Source organism: Triticum dicoccoides, chromosome 1A, assembly GCF_002162155.2.
Source record: "Triticum dicoccoides isolate Atlit2015 ecotype Zavitan chromosome 1A, WEW_v2.0, whole genome shotgun sequence".
In the NCBI taxonomy this organism is placed as follows: domain Eukaryota; kingdom Viridiplantae; phylum Streptophyta; class Magnoliopsida; order Poales; family Poaceae; genus Triticum; species Triticum dicoccoides.
The window spans coordinates 449,652,450-449,674,684 of NC_041380.1; the positions used below are offsets into that span (position 1 = coordinate 449,652,450).

The 22,235-nt window shown below is 40.5% G+C and overlaps 1 protein-coding gene across 2 annotated transcripts; it reads right to left on the reverse strand.

Moving 5' to 3' along the window:
* Positions 1–6,327: 6,327 nt before the first annotated feature.
* LOC119278097 lies at positions 6,328–7,301 on the reverse strand. Of its 2 annotated transcripts, none has more exons than XR_005137573.1 (2): positions 6,764–7,301; positions 6,328–6,673 (listed from the first exon to the last, which is right to left on the reverse strand). XR_005137573.1 is itself a non-coding variant. In XM_037559460.1 (2 exons), exons 1-2 carry the CDS (start codon positions 7,124–7,126, stop codon positions 6,459–6,461), a joined length of 417 nt encoding a protein of 138 aa, XP_037415357.1. In that variant the 5' UTR covers positions 7,127–7,301; the 3' UTR covers positions 6,328–6,458. The 2 variants fall into 2 exon arrangements, 1 of the variants encoding a protein (XP_037415357.1); XM_037559460.1 differs by having other exon boundaries at positions 6,925–7,301.
* Between the last annotated feature and the right edge of the window lie 14,934 nt (positions 7,302–22,235).

The window sequence follows — 22,235 nt, forward strand, 5'->3', positions numbered from 1 at the left end:
AGGTGACGATGCGCGTGGGAAATGGTTCCAAAGTCGATGTGATCGTCGTTGGCACGCTACCTCTACATCTACCTTCGGGATTAGTTTTAGACCTGAATAATTGTTATTTGGTACCAGCGTTAAGCATGAACATTATATCTGGATCTTGTTTGATGTGAGACGGTTATTCATTTAAATGCGAGAATAATGGTTATTCTATTTATATGAGTAATATCTTTTATGGTCATGCACCCTTGAAGAATGGTCTATTTTTGTTGAATCTCGATAGTAGTGACACACATATTCATAATATTGAAGCCAAAAGATGCAGAGTTGATAATGATCATGCAATTTATTTGTGGCACTGTCGTTTGGGTCATATTGGTGTGAAGCGCATAAAGAAACTCCATTCTGATGGACTTTTGGAATCACTTGGTACTTCCGAACCATGCCTCATGGGCAAGATGACTAAAACTCCATTCTCCCGAACAATGGAGCGAGCAATAGATTTATTGGAAATCATACATACTGATATATGTGGTCCGATGAATATTGAGGCTCGCGGTGGATATCGTTATTTTCTGACCTTCACAGATGATTTGAGCAGATATGGGTATATCTACTTGATGAAACATAAGTCTGAAACATTTGAAAAGTTCAAAGAATTTCAGAGTGAAGTGGAAAATCATCGTAACAAGAAAATAAAGTTTCTGCGATCTGATCGTGGAGGAGAATATTTGAGTTACGAGTTTAGTCTTCATTTGAAACAATGCAGAATAGTTTCGCAACTCATGCCACCCGGAACACCACAGCGTAATGGTGTGTCCGAACATCGTAACTGCACTTTATTAGATATGGTGCGATGTATGATGTCTCTTACTGACTTACCGCTATCGTTTTGGGTTATGCTTTAGAGACGGATGCATTCACGTTAAATAGGGCACCATCTAAATCTGTTGAGACGACACCTTATGAACTGTGGTTTGGCAAGAAACCCAAGTTGTCGTTTCTTAAAGTTTGGGGCTGTGACGCTTATGTGAAAAAGCTTCAACCTGATAAGCTCGAACCCAAATCGGAGAAATGTGTCTTCATAGGATACCCAAAGGAGACTGATGGGTACACCTTCTATCACAGATCTGAAGGCAAGACATTCGTTGCTAAGATGGATCCTTTCTAGAGAAGGAGTTTCTCTCAAAAGAAGTGAGTGGGAGGAAAGTATAACTTGATGAGGTAACTGTACCTGCTCCCTTATTGGAAAGTAGTTCATCACATAAATCAGTTCTTGTGACTCCTACACCAAATAGTGAGGAAGCTGATGATGATGATCATGTAAACTCAGATAAAGTTGCTACGGAACCTCGTAGGTCAACCAGAGTAAGATCTGCACCAGAGTGGTACGGTAATCCGGTTCTGGAGGTCATGTTACTTGACCATGACGAACCTATGAACTATGAGGAAGCGATGATGAGCCTAGATTCCGTGAAATGGCTTGAGGCCATGAAACCTGAGATGGGATCCATGTATGAGAACAAAGTGTGGACTTTGGTTGACTTGCCCGTTGATCCGCAAGCCATAGAGAATAAATGGATCTTCAAGAAGAAGACTGACGCTGACGGTAATGTTACTGTCTACAAAGTTGGACTTTTTGTGAAAGGTTTTCGACAAGTTCAAGGAGTTGACTACGATGGGACCTTCTCACCCATAGCGATGCTTAAGTCCGTCTGAATCATGTTAGCAATTGCTGCATTTTATGATTATGAAATTTGGCAAATGGAAGTAAAAATTGCATTCCTGAATGGATTTCTGGAAGAAGAGTTGTATATGATGCAACCAGAAGGTTTTATCGATCCAAAGGATACTAACAAAGTGTGCAAGCTCCAGCGATCCATTTATGGACTGGTGCAAGCATCTCGGAGTTGAAATAAACGTTTTGATAGTGTGATCAAAGCATATGGTTTTATACAGACTTTTGGAGAAGCCTGTATTTAGAAGAAAGTGAGTGGGAGCTCTGTAGCATTTCTAATATTATATGTGGATGACATATGTTGATTGGAAATGATATAGAATTTCTGGATAGCATAAAAGGATACTTGAACAAGAGTTTTTCAATGAAAGACCTAGGTGAAGCTGCTTATATATTGGGCATCAAGATCTATAGAGATAGATCAAGACGCTTAATTGGACTTTCACAAAGCACATACCTTGATAAAGTTTTAAAGATGTTCAAAATGGATCAAGCAAAGAAAGGGTTCTTGCCTGTGTTACAAGGTGTGAAGTTGAGTCAGACTCAATGCCCGACCACTGCAGAAGATAGAGAGAAAATGAAAGTTATTCCCTATGCTTCAGCCATAGGTTCTATCATGTATGCAATGATGTGTACCAGACCTGATGTGTGCCTTGCTATTAGTTTAGCAGGGAGGTACCAGAGTAATCCAGGAGTGGATCACTGGACAGCGGTCAAAAACATCCTGAAATACCTCAAGAGGACTAAGGATATGTTTGTCATTTATGGAGGTGACAAAGAGCTCGTCATAAAGGGTTACGTCGATGCAAGCTTTGACACGGATCCGGATGACTCTAAGTCACAAACCGGATACGTATTTATATTGAACAGTGGAGCTGCCAGTTGGTGTAGTTCCAAGCAAAGCATTGTGGCGGGATCTACGCATGAAGCGGAGTACATAGCTGCTTCGGAAGCAGCAAATGAAGGAGTCTGGAGGAAGGAGTTCATATGCAATCTAGGTGTCATACCTAGTGCATCGGGTCCAATGAATTTTTTTTGTGACAATACTGATGCAATTGCCTTGGCAAAGGAATCCAGATTTCACAAGAGAACCAAGCACATCAAGAGACACTTCAATTCCATCCGCGGTCAAGTCAAGGAGGGAGACATAGATATTTTCAAGAGACATACGGATCTGAATGTTGCAGACCCGTTGACTAAGCCTCTCTCACGAGCAAAACATGATTAGCACCAAGGCTCCATGGGTGTTAGAATCATTGTTGTGTAATCTAGATTATTGACTCTAGTGCAAGTGGGAGACCGAAGGAAATATGCCCTAGAGGCAATAATAAAGTTGTTATTTATATTTCCTTATATCATGATAAATGTTTATTATTCATGCTAGAATTGTATTAACCGGAAACTTAGTACATGTGTGAATACATAGACAAATAGAGTGTCACTAGTATGCCTCTACTTGACTAGCTCGTTGAATCAAAGATGGTTAAGTTTCCTAGCCATAGACATGAGTTGTCATTTGATTGACGGGATGACATCATTAGAGAATGATGTGATTGACTTGACCCATCCGTTAGCTTAGCACGATGATCGTTTAGTTTGTTGCTATTGCTTTCTTCATGACTTATACATGTTCTTATGACTATGAGATTATGCAACTCCCGAATACCGCAGGAACACTTAGTGTGCTATCAAACGTCACAACGTAACTGGGTGATTATAAAGATGCTCTACAGGTGTCTCCGATGGTGTTTGTTGAGTTGGCATAGATCGAGATTAGGATTTGTCACTCCGATTGTCGGAGAGGTATCTCTAGGCCCTCTTGGTAATGCACATCACTATAAGCCTTGCAAGGAATGTGACTAATAAGTTAGTTACGGGATGATGCATTATGGAACGAGTAAAGAGACTTGCCGGTAACGAGATTGAACTAGGTATTGAGATATCGACGATCGAATCTCGAGCAAGTAACATACCGATGACAAAGGGAACAACGTATGTTTTTATGCGGTTTGACCGATAAAGATCTTCGTAGAATATGTAGGAGCCAATATGAGCATCCAGGTTCCGCTATTGGTTATTGACCGGAGAAGTGTCTTGGTCATCTCTACATAGTTCTCGAACCCGTAGGGTTCGCACGCTTAACGTTCGATGACTATCGGTATTATGAGTTTATGTGCTTTGATGTACCGAAGGTAGTTCGGAGTCCCGGATGTGATCACGGACATGACGAGGAGTCTCGAAATGGTCGAGACATAAATATTGATATATTGGACGACTATATTCGGACACCGGAAATGTTCCGGAGAAGTTTCGGATAAAACCGGAGTGCTGGAGGGTTACCGGAACCCCCCGGGGCAACTAATGGGCCACATGGGCCTTAGTGGAGAGAGAGGGGCGGCTAGGGCAGGCCGTGCGCCCCATCCCCCTTGGGTCCGAATTGGACTATGGAAGGGGGGTGCAGCGCCCCCCTTTTCCTTCTCCCTCTCTCCCTCTCCATCCTTCCCCCTCTCTTTCCTTGTTGGAAACCTACTAGGAATAGGATTCTTGGTAGGAATCCCTCTTGGGGGCGCGCCCTAGGGGCCGGCCGGCCTCCCCCTTGCTCCTTTATATACGGGGGCAGGGGGCACCCTAGAACATAGAAGTTGACATTTGTCTTAGCCGTGTGCGGTGCCCCCCTCCACAGATTTCCACCTCGGTCATATCGTTGTAATGCTTAGGCGAAGCCCTGCGTCGGTAACTTCATCATCACCGTCATCACGCCGTCGTGCTGACGAAACTCTCCCTCGGCATCAGCTGGATCAAGAGTACGAGGGACGTCACTGAGCTGAACGTGTGCAGATCGCGGAGGTGTCGTGCGTTCGGTACTTGATCGGTTAGATCGCGAAGACGTTCGACTACATCAACCGCGTTACTTAACGCTTCCGCTTTCGGTCTACGAGGGTACGTGGACACACTCTCCCGCTCGTTGCTATGCATCACATAGATAGATCTTGCGTGATCGTAGGTAAAGTTTTTGAAATACTGCGTTCCCCAACACCCACCTAGCATGGAAGATACTGACAGCCCCCAGTCGTTACATGAGCGATGTGGGCATACAAAACAGATTATCATTTGAAGGTTTAGAATTTGGCACATGCAAATTTACTTGGAACGGCAGGTAAATACCGCATATAGGTAGGTAATGGTGGACTCATTTGGAACAACTTTGGGTTTAAGGAAGTGGATACACAAGCAATATTCCCGCTTAGTACAAGTAAAGGCTAGCAAAAAGATTGAGAAGCAGTATTCTCGCGATCTAGTGCTGAGGCCGAGTATCATGGTGTGGCCAATGCCGTTGCTGAGTGCACGTGGCTTCGGCAGCTTCTTCATGAGCTTGGTTATCCTGTTCACAAAGCCATTGTGGTCTATTGCGACAACGTCTCTGCGGTCTACCTCTTCGCCAACCCGGCTCATCATCGTCGGACCAAGCATATTGAGTTGGATATTCATTTCGTTCGCGAGCAGGTTGCTCTTGGGAAGATTCTAGTTCTTCATGTTCCCACGACGCATCAATTCGCCGACATCATGACCAAAGGCTTGCCGACGTCCATCTTTGAGGAGTTCCGGTTCAGTCTTTGCATCGCCAGGCATGACGCTTCGACTGCGCGCGGGGGAGGAGGATTGTATTTATTCCGTGTGTATACGTACATGTATTCGGTATAGTTGTCCCGCTTGTATCCCAAGTCTGTTCTCCGTGTAAGTGTTATATATGGGCACCCATGAGGTGAATACAATTCCCTTGCATCAAATATTTGTTCTACAGGTTGGACGGTTTTTTTTTTGAAAAAACGATGGGATGTAAAAACCTGCGTGATGGGACGTGGGATGAAATAAATCAGACGATAATAAAACCAATGTATCAGACTACCAACTGAGATTTTAGGAGTGGAGAAAAGAGAAAGGACGATGGGAGATCCTAACTTGGTTGTCGGTTGCTAAGGCAGGTAATTATGCAGCACATACATTGAGTATATGTTGGTGTATACCTACCAAGAAATAATGTGCGATACTGTCTGAACATCACTATATATATACAAGTATCAAAAGTTATCACCAGTCTCTTGCGCTTTGGTTTGCCAATTCTTGAAGGAACGCGCAAAAAAGTAAAGAAGCAGCAAGAGAAAGTAAGCTGTAGGGGAGACAAGCCAAAAATGAAAGAGAAAAGTGGTAGTGGTAAATTAGTACACTACTGAAGAGAAATCTTCTATAGGAATAGGAGAAGTTGGGGAAGAATCAACTGTTTGCGTGCAGAGTTAGGAAATGGCGTTCCAGCTTCGTCTAACCAATTGAATGTAAGGTGCAGAGTTAGGAAATCGCATCGGTTATAGTCGACGACTGGTGGGTTTAGTAGTTGCGCAATGCGCAGAGGTCAGGAGAGTGGTCGACTCTGCCCGGCATTACGCACGTGGCAGACGTCCTCGCCCAGCAGAGCTCGGGAGTCGGGACCCTGGAGCGTGCTCGACGATGTCCACCGCAACCCCTCGGCTCTGCAGTCCAGATGGATAATGTGTACTATTTGTTAGGAATTAATTAATTAGGTTAATTAACTATTAATCACTGCTATGTCGGTGCCACTTTTGGCAACTGCCTCCTTTTGTAACCGCCTTGTAAACTGGGTATAAATACCCCAATCTTCAATCAATAGAATAACTGTTCATTCCCATCATTCGCTCCTCCCTCCCTCTCTCGCTTTACTTTAACACGTTATCAGCACGCCTCTTCCAGAGAGCAAATAGGCCAAGAACTCGACGGCATCAGCGTCCCTGGCCATCGGCCTGATACACGGCTGTGGCGGCGACTCCCTCCGGCGCCAGGGAAACAAGGACCCTCGGCCTCGACAGCCCTCCAGGCTCCAGCGGCGCATCGGCGCAACGACGCTCCCCTCGGCCTGGCTCCTCTCGGCACGAACGCCTAAAACAGCCATAAGAGAAATCGATCAGGAAACACTAATTCCATTTAGTAATTAAGTATTTGTTTTCTTCCCGTGATCTCGAAATTAACTGCATTTTCTGCACCACATAGTGCATCGCTTCATCCGAGCATGTGAGCATGGCGAGATGAATAGGTGGCTGAAGCATCAACCGGAAGAAATCCTTGATCAGGAAGAGAAAGCTTCAATCAAGAACGTATCATCCAGTCATGCAAAGGGAAGAAGAAGGTACCATGTCTTTTTCTAATTTCTTGAACTGGAACTAGCGGCCACTGCTGCTCGCCGTCTCGCCGTCTCGCCATCACTGTAGCGGCAACAACCTCGTCGAGGACGCTCGCAGAAGCATCAGTCCTCCGGGCGCGGCAGACACCACAGCCACGACACGCCGCTCCTCCGAGCGGCCCTCGGCCCAGCTCTCCACAGCGCAGCCGCATCACGTGGTGGAGGTGGCCCGCGCTCAAGTCCGAGCAACGGCGGCGTCCTCGCGTACAAGGTTTGGTGGCGCCTGTATCCTCTCCCTGGCCCGGCGAGCCCTCGTGTCCGCCGCCGACGGCGGTAATTTTCCCCTCAGGAACCGCACGAGAAGAAGATTGGGGCAACCTTATCCATTCTGGCGATTTTCAGTTCGGTTCTCCAACTTCTTAGTATTCACATATTAGTATCTATAGTACATCTTCAGGCCACAGACTTTACTGTACTTTACGTCTGTGCAACTGGGATTTCTGAAATAATTTTTCAGGCCCTAACAACTACAGATTAGCCCAACATACTTTCTTCTTGGATCCTCAGATCTAATTATTATGGAGTTCAATCTATGTATCGTATTTACTATATGTAAATGATTATTCTAGACAAATTTTCTAGAATCTGTTACATGTTAAATCTGTTTGTTTTTCAAGCAATCCATATAACATGTTTATTTTAGTGAAACAATTATGTTTTGCAATTTAATTTGTTTCTCTATCTTGCAAATCTTGACGTAAATTCGAAACAAGGATTACGAGGTGTCATACTTAATATGACTACATAAAAAAATTGTGAATCACAAGGTATTGATGGCATCTACTGCACAATTTGCAGATTATCCATCACTACTATGAGGTCTACGTCTTGTCATTTTGATAGGATGACTACCTTCGATGTGTTCTTCCAAATATAAATGTGACTAGCCCAAATTTTATTTGTGAATCACAATGTATTGGTGGCATCTACTGCACCACTTGCAGATTATCCACCACCACTTTGAGGTCTACATCTTGTCTTTTTAACAAGATGACTACCTCCTAGGGCTCTTCCAAATATTAATATTATATGTGACTACCTCAAGATATCATAAGGTAATACTGGCATCTACTGCAAATTTTGCAGACTATCCACTATTACTACATGGTCTACATCATGTCATTTGATAGATGATTACCTTCAAAGTGATTTCATACATTTTGCATAACATAAGGTAATAGAATTATGAACATCTACTGACAAAAGTCGGACTATGTTTCTATTACTGTGAGATCTACACCACATCCGGTGATTATCTTCAAAGTGTTATTCTATATAAATTGAGGTCTACACATATGAGTGTATAGCATCAGCTATCATAAAATTTGCTCCTTTGAAGCAATTACTGTTGTTCACTAAAATTATTTACTATCATAGTAAAATAATAATAATAATGATCTTACATGTTAAAATGGCATTTTTCTTCCAGTATCAATTATTTAAGCATCATTTTGCTTGAATAAGTTGTGGAAAATTACACAAATATTACTATTTGTGATGATATTGTGGTCCATACATCAAGGTGGAGACCATAATTTATAGCAAAGATTGAGTGTCTGAAACACTTTTACAAGATCCACATCATTTTTTTGGTTGTTATTTTGTAGTGACTAACCCCCTGTTCTAAAAATGCCATGGCTATTCTCTTGATAGCTAAATATGTACATATTCATTTTATATGTCGCAAACTTCACTTAGTTCTCAAACTAAGTACATTATGGAGGAGTATTTATTCACTTTGAATATTTTCCTTAAGAGAAATACGCTGCCATGAGCACATCACGAATGATCACCCATTCGTTTTTCAAGACCTCAAGTATATTGCATCTCACAACTCTGTCACTTAATCAACTTCAAGTTGAGTTCTGGTGATCAAATATTTTCCTATATATAGATCTAGTTGAAAACCCCTTAATGCACTTTACATCCTCTTAAGATGGTACTACCTTTTTTTATGTTCAAGAAACATGGAATTTCTTAAAATCATCAGATTCACCCAATGGGTGCTATACCATAATTTAAAATTCATGCTAGTATCGAGAATAGTATGCAAGTTAGTTGTCACAAAATAGAACTATGAGGAATTCGAAGTAAAGTGGAGGCTAATAGACAACCAAAGACAGAATTATCTCTTAATAAGAATCGGTCATTTTCAAATGATCAAAAGACAACTCTCAAGTTTATCAGATGCGTGGCTATATAAATATTGTACCTATGATTACCAAACCCTCAAACATATGGTCGAACCACATCACAAATTTATTAAAAGGAAAATAAGTTCAATGGGATAAATTTGAAAATTTGCAAATAACAACCAGATTCTGGTAAAGAATTGTTCTCAGAATCTTCATCAGAAGGAGGACCAAAATCTAGTGCAGAAAATGGAGGATGAACTCATTTGCACTCAATAATATCAGAGACCTTAGGTAATCTCCTAATTATTCCCAAAAATAGCATTAACTTGTACTTGCACTACTACATGTAGCAGGATATTCAATATCCCATCACTTGGATACAATATTTAATAAATTTGATAGCATGGTTAAATTCATACTTAGTATTGTTGCGTACGAAATAATTTTCTAAATATTAATAAATTAAATGTCTATTTTGATAGACTTATCCATCCTGGTTTGGGGATGATTAGAAAATTATTGACAATTCTGTTGGTCACAACTTAACAAGTTGCAAAATATCCCAAATCATCAGATTTTATGCGCACTACATGTGCCTTAGGGGAAATCAGTTTTAAGGCACTCTCACCTTAAAATTCTAAATGAGCCACTCAATCTTCCTTGAATACATTAAGAAGACATATGTGGATTAGTTAACCATTATGTGGAATTATTTAGATACTTCATGGTACTCATAGGAACATTTATAAAATGATTTCAAGTGTGTCTCTTATCACACACAAACATGCATGATCTTACTAAATAAATTGCTCAACTTATCAAAGTAGGAGCAAATTCTCCTGAAAACAGGATCGAAAAACCCATTCGAATGGACAATGTCATTGAAATCATTTCACAAGCAATGTCCGATTATATTTTTGTACTCTATGTACATACCCAGAATGGTTTAACTAAATTTCTTATCAAAGATAGTGAAATGAATTACATGACCAATCTTAAAGAATTGTAAATTTACCAGCCTCTTGCTGGACACATACGGCCTTACACACCGTAAGTATGATCTAAATCATACCAACTGCATTTCATACTACTTTTCCCTTGTAGTAACTACGTGGAAATCAACAAAGTATTTCCCATCTGCGATAATTCGGTTACATACCGATATCACCACTCCAGCATACATCAATGGGCACTCACAGAAAATCGGGGATCTATGTGAGGAATAATAATTTATCCGTCAATCAAAATTATTCATAGTCCGTACACTGATTGCATCAGCAATAAGGATATTTTCGGCATTAGGGGGAGATAAGTACCACAAAGAATGCCGAAAAAATAAATTAGAAATGTTATTGACATTCAATCCTTATATCCATGTCTCAAAGAATCTGAACTAGAAGTTTAGAGAATTATATATTTGCAACACATTGCAAATCTGCCACATACATTTACTGATGACAAGGTGTTACTAAATTATATATTCCTGCAGTAAAGTGTCAGAAGAGTGGAGGTACCTGATAAACCACTCTTCTCCCCAAATGAGAGCAAGAGGGGAGAAAATCTGACAATATGAGATATAACTTCTCATATGCTTTCGCGGAAACAGAGGAAATCACATCCTCAACTAGTAAATGTAATTCAACATCAAGTTGAAAGACACCTCACTGGATGCTCATCATCCAATGCCCGGCATAAAGGTGCACAAATGTTTTGGTGCCGGGACATCGAAACGCCTTGACTCCATTTGTTGTAGGAAATCACAAGGAGTTAAAAAGGAGTACATATTTTATCCACAAACTTCAATGATTCCATCAGAATCATATAAACTAAAGACTACATTTGTCGACATATATTTCTTCTCAAATTGCTAAAACCTTTTGGGCCCAGAACCAAAATCCATGGTAGAGTGCCTCTTGCACTCATATTGGTTCACATAAAAAGGAAGCAAGTAATGAAGGATAGCACTCGCTCAACAAATGAGTGGTATTTACTGCAGTAATACTTACTCCTCATAAGTATCTTCCATATGGAATACTAAAAACTTCTCATTCATAGACAAAGTCAATGAGGTGGTGAGAAAGCGAGGCTTGTAGCAAAAGGGTTCACGCAGAGATCCGACATCGATCACGATGTGACATACCGTTCTGGTATTAGTGGAATTATGTTTCGATACTAAATATCATAAGCAGTACGAATAATACCATGCAGTTAATGGATGCAGTGACTACATACTCATATGGATCACTCATTTCGGATATCTATTTTAAAGTTCCCGAAGGGCTTAAAATTCCGAATCCAAAGATAAATCGTAGCATGTTTTGTGTAAAACTTCAAAGTCACTCTATGACTTGAAATAGTCGGAAATCATATGGTACTACCGACTAAATGAGTTCCTTCTTCAAAGGGATTACTCAAAGAATGATGATTGCTTCTGTGTTAATAAGGAAATCCAAATTTTTTTTCCTTATATCACTTAGTGTATATCAATGACTTCATCATCAATGTCTATACAAGACCTAAACATATACAAAATCATCTCAAGGCGGAAAATTTGGATTAAACTAAATTTAGCTTAAGTTTACAACTTGAGCATTCTCTCAAGAATACATATCAGTCTACATATATCCAAAACATATTTGAGAAGTTCAATGTGGATATATCACACCAACAAAACGTATATGATCGATATGAGGAATATTAACTTATATCTCAAGTTCATAATAAATCTTGAACAATTCCATCAGGAAAATCAAGATTTGACCATGATATTGGCTCTTTACTTGATCCCAACAAAGCCATATCAATGACTGAATTTGATGGAATAGCCTTCTTATGGAATTCATATAAATAGAATTTAATGGCTACTTCCCCTTATCATTCTGACATAATTACTTTATCTAAAGGCATTGAAAATATGGTTGGCTTAGTAGAATGATTAACCACACTCAAAACCATGTGGTTGAGATTCATTAGAGTAACATAACTTGATTTATCAAGATGCTACCACTTGTATTACTCAATACATACAGGTTATATGAAGAGCAATATCACAAAGCACATTGCTCGAGATCACTTATCCTCATGAATTATAGAAAAGTGATGAAACAGTTTGCAAACAAAATATTGGAAAAACCGACATATTATTCATAATGTCATGATCATGTCAATGTAATTGATATGAGACATCCTCCAGATTTGCAAAGTTTAGGGGGAGTAATCTCCCAAAGTATAACCTGTTAACAAACATCAGATTACATATATTGTACTCTTTTTTCCTTCACGAGTTTTTCTCTAATGGTTTCTCATAAAAGGTTTTTAATGAGACAATATAGATACAAGTGTTCATATATGTCATATCATTTTCTCCTTATATTTTTCCCATTGGGTTTTAAAGGAGTTTTCGATGGCATATATAATCGCACTCTTTTTCTTTATGAGTTTTCTCTCAAAGTTTCTCATAACGGTTTTTAACGAGGCATGTCATACTTTCTTTTTTCCCTATCGGGGTTTTTAAAGAAAGTACTCAAGACATATTAATTGTTCTCTAAACTCATCGATGATTTTTCTCCTTCTTCAAAGGTTTTTATCATATGAGTTATCAAGAGACAATAATCATTATATGTTGCATCATTTTCTCCTTATTATTTTTCCCACTGGGTTTAAAGGAGTTTTAGCAACATATCTGCACTATTCTCCTCATATTTTTCCCACAGGGTTTTTGGAGGAGACTTTCAAGATGAAGATGATGAACGTTCAAGGCAAATACATACTAGGAGGAGTCTATCAAGATGATGTATATTCACAAAGACAGGCATTGATTAGGGGGAGTGTTAGGAATTAATTAATTAGGTTAATTAACTATTAATCACTGCTATGTCGGTGCCACTTTTGGCAACTGCCTCCTTTTGTAACCGCCTTGTAAACTGGGTATAAATACCCCAATCTTCAATCAATAGAATAACTGTTCATTCCCATCATTCGCTCCTCTCTCCCTCTCTCGCTTTACTTTAACACTATTAAGAGCATCTAGAACCGGAATACCTAAAACGTGCCTAGTTAGGGTTTAAGCAGCCCCTTCTCCATGCTGCTTAGTGTTCTCTTTCTCGCCCCATAGCGTGTACGTTCCGAGTGTAACACCATCATCTTGTACTCTTTTTCTATCTATCATGAATGATACGTAAACTTTGCGTATTCGTAAAAAAATATGCCCCAACCGGGCGTGTGCCTGCACAGTTGCCTTTTTCCTCTGTCCACAACCATAAACCTCCAATTCACCTACTCTATTTTATACAAGAGTTAATTACACTATTAATACACAAACTTGCATGATGCGTATAAATTCACATAGATACTTGAAAATTTTGACTCAAATCGATCACTGAACTGTGGTTTTGGGTACGGATTCATGCAAGATAGTCGAATCTGTTCAAGGAATGACACCCGGTAATCTTTTCTTACAAAAAGCTACCTGGAACTTAAGAAATTTATAGGGTGTAGTCCTCCACGCCGCGCACCATCACACATTAGCAGACCCCCTACCTCCACACCTTTATGGAGCACCAGGCTCCTTCAACGGCGACTTCCTCGTGCCCGTCGTCTGCGCTATCTAGCCGGACAACTGCGTGCGCGTCGCGGTGGCTTACGGTGAGCATGCACGAACACTCGCACAACGCACGGGTCGGCTCTCCTTTGCAATGCGCCAGCATGCCAGAGGAAGAAAGCGAGGCCGCGAGGGCGAGTGGCTTCCTTGCTGACGATGCTCCGGGAGGCAGCGGGACATGGGCGAGCGCATCGTGTGCCACGTCCGCTTCGACAACCCGCTTTCATAGGTGGGTGGCCGACTCGCCGGGTTCCATAAGGCGCTCGCGTGCTGCATCCTGCTCTCCAGGCGTCTGTCCGCGCCTCCGCGGAATGGCACGCTTAGAACTCCTGCTCAATCTGCACTTGTTTTGAATCAAGCTCATCCATGGATCAGTACATAGTTACATACGCAAGAGAAAGTCAATGATTGATTCATATGATGTTGCCAATGTGCATGCAGCTGCCTGATGGCCCCAAAATACCCAGGGGCGGACCCAGGACAAAAATGACCCGTGGTCCCATGTCCATCTCATATATATGGATATCAAGTCATGATATAGATAAAAGTAACACACTTAATAATACAATATACCTAGAATACGATATGAATATGATTACCAAAGGTTCAAAATAAAGTGTTCACTTGAAATACTAGTTGATCGTAGGAAATTGAATAGTAAAGGAGAATCAAAGTGTTCAAATGATGAATAAAGTATAAACGATGACGAGAAAATGCAACACTAGATCCTAATTCTCTACAAATCAAAAGAAACAAAACCACTTAGCAACGCATTAATTACATTCGTGTAATAAATAAAGTTTTTTTTTGCGAAAAGTGTAATAAGTAAGTTAAAACAATTACCTTTCTAAAACGGTTTCCTATTTGCTTTCATGGCCTCAAGGCGATCAATTACTGCATCATTAGTAAATTTACCTCACACTTTGCCGGAGCTTCCAGCCGTCCTAGTCTCCTAGAGTACTGCAATATTGACATATTATTCTCCACTAAACACTACAATAGCCAATAAGATCAAAATTTCTACTTTTATCCTGTAGTCCTAATTTCCCAAGGTTAAAGAAACAAAGCAAGAATTAGAACAGAAATTGCAAGTTGCAATAGAGGCAGACGCACACCGAATTGGGGTCTGATGCAACATACATATTCTTTCATTTTTCACTGATTGGGAATTGGGGCGATCTGCCGATGGGCAGCAACCGCGAGCACGGCATACGGGGGCGCGAAGCGAAGCGGCGAGTAGACGAACAGCGGAAAAGGCGAGGAGATAGGAGAAGGCACGTATATATTGATTTTTTTTGAGACGTACGTATTGATGAATCGATCCATTGATCAATTGATAGATGTACTGGGCCTTCCGCTGGGCGTCACCCGCTCCTAATAGGCTGGCCCATCTGGGGCCTAGTTGGCTAGTTCCGGCCTTTTGGTCTGCAGGGGTGTCCCGTCAGGAAATTTAGGGGTGTCCCAGTCTTCGTGGGCTCTTTATGTATAAGGTAAAATGGTTTTTTACCCGGTGTCATGGGCTTCCTGCTGCGCCAACGTGGGCCCGCCCCTGAAAATACAACACGTGCGCGTGCAACTACGAGGTGCGATACTCCCATGGCGGTGTGGGTGTGAAACTGTGGATGTCGCCGAGGCACCAGCCGGCAGCCAAAATACTGGCATGGTTCGAGCCGTATGTGTGGTCGGCGTTCATGGACATCGCCACATGTCCGTGGTGCATGAGCCTCATCTTGATCGAGAACCTCATGGTCCTGGAGCCGGCCCACGTCTCCATCTCACACATTCGCACCGGCAAGCATTAGGACGCGCAGCTGCTCGCATTCAACGTCGCCGAGCACATCGTTCGTGGCTCGCGAACCACTAGTGGCCAATGTGCGCGCCACACCTCCCCAGCTTGCTCTGCTTCGAGGCGCCCTATGTCACTACGTGCTCGCGAACACGCTCGAGTATGTGGAAAAAGACGAGAGGAGCGGTGCTGCTTGACGTAGTTCCTGTGCGTGGTCGCCACGCTGGCACGAGCCATCACTTGGTGCCGACAAGGCGTACCTCTGCGACGCCGCTTGACCAAAAAAACCGGCCAGTTGCGCGACCATGGCAGCAAGGCAGTGCCCGCTGACGGTATGGTAGGTCACCGGCCATGTGTTGAGACATGGCAACGTGTGGAGGTGGCACCATGGTCCATGGCGGCGTCGACGGCGACTAGCTCGGCTCCGGTGTTGGAGCAGGCGACCTCGGAGTTGCGCGCTACCATCGCCACCCACCCGCACACTCCCAACGTGTCGCGTCACAACTCCCGCCAAGTTGCTCGCTATGCGGGCGCCACCTACAAAGCTCTTTTTACCGGGTGCCGGGATCTACCGTCAACCAGCTAGCCAATGAGCACATGACACCATATCAAGCATTCATATACAGAAAATGTATTTCACTTGTTTCTTCATATCTGTGTGTAGTGTATTTCCTGCACTAGGATCCACCATGTGCCATATGAAAGACACATGCATACGTGACCATCTCTTGCTGACACACATGTACCTACGAATCACACATGGATTTTATTTCGCTATGTCAATTTCAATCATGCATATCTTTTAATCTATAGTTTTATTTTTAAAACATTTTTATATTTAAACTCCTAGGGTCAAGACCTCTACAACAAGATCATTCTTGGATACATTTGAAATATGTTTAAATTTCAACATTTCAATTCACTTATTTCGTTCGATCTATTAATTCGGTGTTGGAAATCTGTTTTTGATTTTAGTGAAATTATTATTTTGAAATGAGCTAAACTTGTATTGAGTGAAATTATTTTTTGAAATGAGCTAAAATAATTTTGAAATTAGTTTTGTAATGGATGAAATATAGTATTTCACAAATTTAGAATTTCAATAGAGTTTTTGGGTGAAATATATTTAAAGAAGTGAAATATGTTTATTGAAATGATTGAGATCAATTTTTATATGAGTGAAATATCAGTTTTGCAAGCGCACCGTGAAATTAGTTTTGAAATATATCTTTTGCAATGAGTGAAAAGGTATTTTGAAACGAGTGAAATATATTATTTCAATTCAATGAGTGTAATGTGTTTTCTGAAATGAGTGAAATGTGTTTTTTAGTGAAATAAGTTTACTGAAACTAAAAAATTAAATTTGTATGAAATAGCACGAACAAACCTATTTCGTAAGAAATATGTGAAATAAACCTATTTTATAAGAAATGTGGTGAAATATATTTATTAAAATGATTGAAATCAATTTTTATATGAGTGAAATATCAGTTTCTCAAGCGCGCAATGAAATTAGTTTTGAAATATATCTTTTGTAATGAGTGGACAAGGTTTTTTGAAACAAGTGAAACATAGTATTTTCAATTGAGTGAGTGTAATGTGTTTTCTGAATGAATGAAATCTATCTTTCGTAAATGAGTGTAATGTGTTTTCTAAAATGAGTGAAATGTATCTTTTGTAAATAATTGTAATGTGTTTTATGAATCTAGTGAAATGTGAAACTGACTGAAATGCTTTCTCTGAAATGAGTGAAACGATAAAATTCAAACTAGCCAAAGTGCATCCAAGATTGATCTTGTTTTAAAGGTCTTGTCCCCCTGAATTTAAAAATATAAATATTTCAAAATTGGATATTTAGTTCAAAAGTTATCAACCTTTTTAAATGTGGCATGGAAAATAAAGTGCAAGTATTTAGTGTGTGCATGCAGCTTGTTCGTCTGGTCTCTCTCACTCCGCCACCTGACAAAAGGTACTGCTGTGGACCCCGTCCAACCCTGTATATTTGTTTGTATAAGATTTGTATTGCTAAAAGAGAGAAACAAAAGCATAGTGGGGTCTATCAGCCACACCAATCTCAAAGCAACGTTTTTTTAGCAAACACAGTAGGGTAAAAACCCTACTGTAACTCTTTTTCATTTATATTGGGGGGGAGTTATGTACATATGGAATTACAACAAAGGACATCATAAACTGAAAATCTACAAATAATCCAACCAGCTTTGCATTCCCTCCTTTAAACTAGGTCTGACTCTTTTCATGATGGTGCCAAAATGGTCCTTGAAGCAGGAGATACAGTAGCTCAAATCCCTTCTTTTGTTGTCAAAGATGATGCCATTCCTATGTTTCCAGATGGTCCAACAACCAGCAATTAGGCATTCTTTAAAGGGCTGAATCTGAGTTCTGTTTCTGGCTTCAATAAGCATCTCATTGCAGCTCAGATCAGTGTTCCATTGAAAACCAATTGATAACCAGAAAGTTTGGCTGAAATCACATGAAAAAATAGATGTTTCATGTACTCATTAGGCTCATCATCACATAACACACAGACAGTGCTTTCAATGTAGAAACTTTTCCTGGTGAGAAGATCTCTGGTGTTTAACCTGTCCAAAAGAAGTAGCCAGAAAAAGAATTTTTGCTTAGGTAGGCAACCAGACTTCCAAATCCATTGGAAAGGCTTGGGAGCTTTCTCTGGGCATCCCAAATACTCAAGGTAGACTTTCTTAGCATTGTAGTGTCCAGAAGCCCATTTAAACTTCCATGTGTCAGGATCTGTGTTACTCATCACACCATTAATGAGGGCTATTAGCTCAGTGCTTTGTTGGACAGCCACAGAAGACATAGGCAGATGGAACATGCTATAGAAATCATTCTCACTTTTAGTGCAAGCCTTCTGGAGAGAGATGTCTTTGTTTATGGCATAGGAATATAGGTGTGGGAAACTGTCTTTCATTGGATTGTCATTCCATTTGTCATGCCATAAAGAAATGGTGTCACCAATACCAGCAGAACAGGTTGTGAGGTTCTTGTACTTGTCAAGAATAGAGCAACAATCTCTCCACCAGAAAGATCCTAGCCTAGTTGGGAATTAAGGTAAGTCACCATTTCCATAGTATTTGCTCCAAATTAGTTGCACCCATGGGATATCCTATTTATTGAAAAACTTGTGCAAAAATTTGGTTAGCAGAGCTTTGTTGTGTGCTCTAAGATCTAGAACACCAAGACCACCAACATCCTTGGGTAAACATACTTGCTCCCACTTAACAAGGCACTTGCCAAATTTATTGATGTCCTTACCATACCAGAGAAAACTTTTGCCAGATTTTTCAAAATGATCCAGGATAGTGAGAGGAACTCTGATACAGCACATAGCAAATATAGGTAGAGCTGTGACAATGGCCTTTAGGTGGGTGAGCCTACCTGAATATGACATCATTGTTGCAATCCCAGATAGCCTTTTATCTAGTCTTGAAACCATTGGCATGAATTCCTCAACTTTTGGTCTGGTGGACCCCATTGGCAATCCCAGGTAGGTGAAAGGCATGCTTTCTTTTTTACAGCCCAAAATATTAGCAAGCTGAGTGGATTTTTCATCAGATATGTTAATGGGTACAAGGGAAGATTTGTGGAAATTCACCTGTAGCCCAATGAAATCTGAAAAGTTCTTAAGGGTTTCCATGACATGTGAGATCTGATGAGGCTCAGCTGGCATAATAATTAAGGTGTCATCAGCATATTGGACAATAGGATATGACATGGAAGCAGGTTGCTCAATGGGATTATTGATGTGGCCATTGTGCCAGGCTTGGTTGATCAGGATCTGTAGTAATTCAGCAGCAATAACAAATAAGAGAGGGGAGAGAGGGTCCCCTTGTCTTACTCCACATTTACAATTGATTTTTTTCCAGGAACACCATTTAAAATTACAGAAGCAGAAGCAGTCTGTAAGATGTTATTGATCCATCTAATCCATTTCTCTCCAGATCCCATGTGTTTGAGCATGAAAAGAATGGCCCCATAGTTGATTTTGTCAAATGCTTTCTCAAAGTCTACTTTGAAAATGACAATTTCTTTCTTTGATTTGTGGCACATATGGATGTACTCAAAAGACCAAGCAAGGCAATCCTGAATATTTCTGGTTTTGATGAAGCCATATTGATTCTTGCTTAACACAGGAATGATGCATTTTTGGACTTTGTTTGCAAGAAGCTTAGTAAGAATTTTGATAGGCATACTTACCAAGGAGATGGGCCTGAAATCATTGGGAGTTTCATGATTTTCTTTCTTAGGGATCAGGGCAATATAAGCAGTATTGATTGGAGCAAGATCCACACTCTCTGATTGGAAATCCTGAAGAAACTTATAGATGCTCTCTTTAATGATATGCCATCATTTCTTCATGAAAATGCCATTAAAACCATCAGGTCTAGGGGATTTGTCATTAGGCATAGAACTAATGATATCATCCACTTCTTTCATACAGAAAGGTTGTTCCAACTCCTCTTGAATAATTGATCTAGAAAGGTGACCAATGTTGAAATTCATCTGGGAAGAGCGAGCAGTGCCAATCCTGTTTTTGAAGGAATTCCACAAGATAGCTGCTTTCTGTTCATGATCATTAACAATGAGGTTATCAGAGTTAATTAGGAAAGTAATATAATTACTTCTGAAAACCTGTGTGGCTATAGCATGGAAGAATTTGGTGTTTTCATCACCCAGCTGAGCCCATCTAATGTTGGCTCTGATTCTCCAATATTTCCTTTTGGCCTCAAGAAGTTTATTGGTGTGCCTGATCAATAACTTCCTAAAGTTCTTTTCATGCTGAAAGAGATCTCTTTGATCTTCAATACCATCAAGGAGCTTAACATAAAAGTAGCAGTTTTCAATGGTTTTATTGAGTTGTGAAAGTTGCTTGCTCCAAATTTTCAGACCTTTTCTAATGGATTTAAACCTAGCCACCAAGTTCCTAGCTGAGTCAGCATAGAAAGTGCAGTTATTCCAATGATTAGAGACAGTATCAATAAAACCTTCAAAGTCCAACCAAAATTCCTCAAACCTGAATATATGGCATTTGGGGATCTTGCTGTCAATCTGAATATTTATAGGGACATGATCAGAGGAAAGCTTGGCCATGGGGGTTGCAAGTGTGTTTGGGAATTTGCTGGTCCAATCAGCACTTGTGAAAATCCAATCAAGTTTTTCCAATAAAGGGGTATCCTTCATGTTACTCCAGGTGAACTGCCTGCCTTTTAGTGGGATCTCAACTAGATCAAGATTGATAATGATATTGTTGAAATGCATCATATCATTGTGGTCACCTCCACCTCTATTCCTGTTCTCAGGCCCTCTAATATAATTAAAGTCTCCAACAATGAGCCACAACTGCATAGGTTGGATATTAACATTGAGAAGCCAGTTAGAAAATTCAACTTTGCCTTCCATAGAGTTTGGCCCATAAACATTGGTTATGTAGTAAACAGTATTATCCAGTTTAGATGTGAGCTCCACAGTAATCTGAAAAAAAATCTTTGGATATTTCTCTGCCATTGAAAAGATTACCATTCCAGATTGTAATCAGACCACCTGAATTACCAGCAGAGGGCATGAAGCTGTATTGATTGAATCTTTTAGGACATAAATTCCTAATATATGCCAGATCAAATTGTTCTCTCTTAGTTTCTTGGAAAGTCATAATACAGCAAGAACTTTCATTAATTTTCAGCCTAATATCATCCCATCTGTCATTTGAGTTAATCCCTCTAACATTCCAATTGAGAATATTCCAACTTCTATTCATTATACATGTGTAAGGGAGCATAAGACATGGCATGGCTAGCATGACATGGGGGCATTGTTTCATTTGCTTTCTTCACTGGGATATGAAAGCACACGAGCAGTGGCATATAAATCATCAAACAGGTGAAGCAAGAAACAACAAAATAGCAGGCATAAGTGGCATTATAGATCATAACTGACAGTCTATCTGAAGGGGTACAGAACCACACAGGGGCACACATGCCAAAGTACTTATTACAGACCAAAATAAGCAAAGGTGCATACAGGCACATAACATAGAGGAACATAAAGTAGGTAGTTTGATGGGAACTAAAAATAAACCATAGAAGACAATAGTTTGGGGAGTTGTCAAAACCCCATAGCAGAGCAGGCCATCTAATCATCTGAGCTATCATAGTTCAGGGCTGAGGATGACACTTCATGAGGTGCCATCTTGCAAGGTCCAGTCCCAATAGCCCGAATTGTTTCCAATGGCAACACAGGAGGTGGAGGAGCATTTTTTCCATCACCACAGCTTCAAATCTTGGCCCAAGGTTGATAGCAACCTCTGGATTATTCCCCATATTCTCAATTGATTTGTTTTGCATGGATGCTTGCCAGTTGGAGGAGCCAGCCTTGTCAATTGCAGCTACAACATCAGACTTGTCTTTAAAGCCCATCTTGATCTGAGCAATTCTATTGCTCCTTCTGCAAAAAGCCTCATCAACAATTGGTTTCTTCTTCCTCTTGTTGTGTCCAGATGGCTTGCAGACCTCAGCAAAAGCTTGTTCAGTAATCTTAGTAAGACTAGCAGAGCTGACAAGAGCAGGTTGGTTTTGGACAGTCATAATTTGCAGATAACACTTCTTGCTGAAACCCTGAGTGCCTTCAACATCCACAATGTTGCACTTAGCATTAACTATTTTAGAGCCACCCAGCTTGGGCAGGATGTCATGGGCATTTGACAC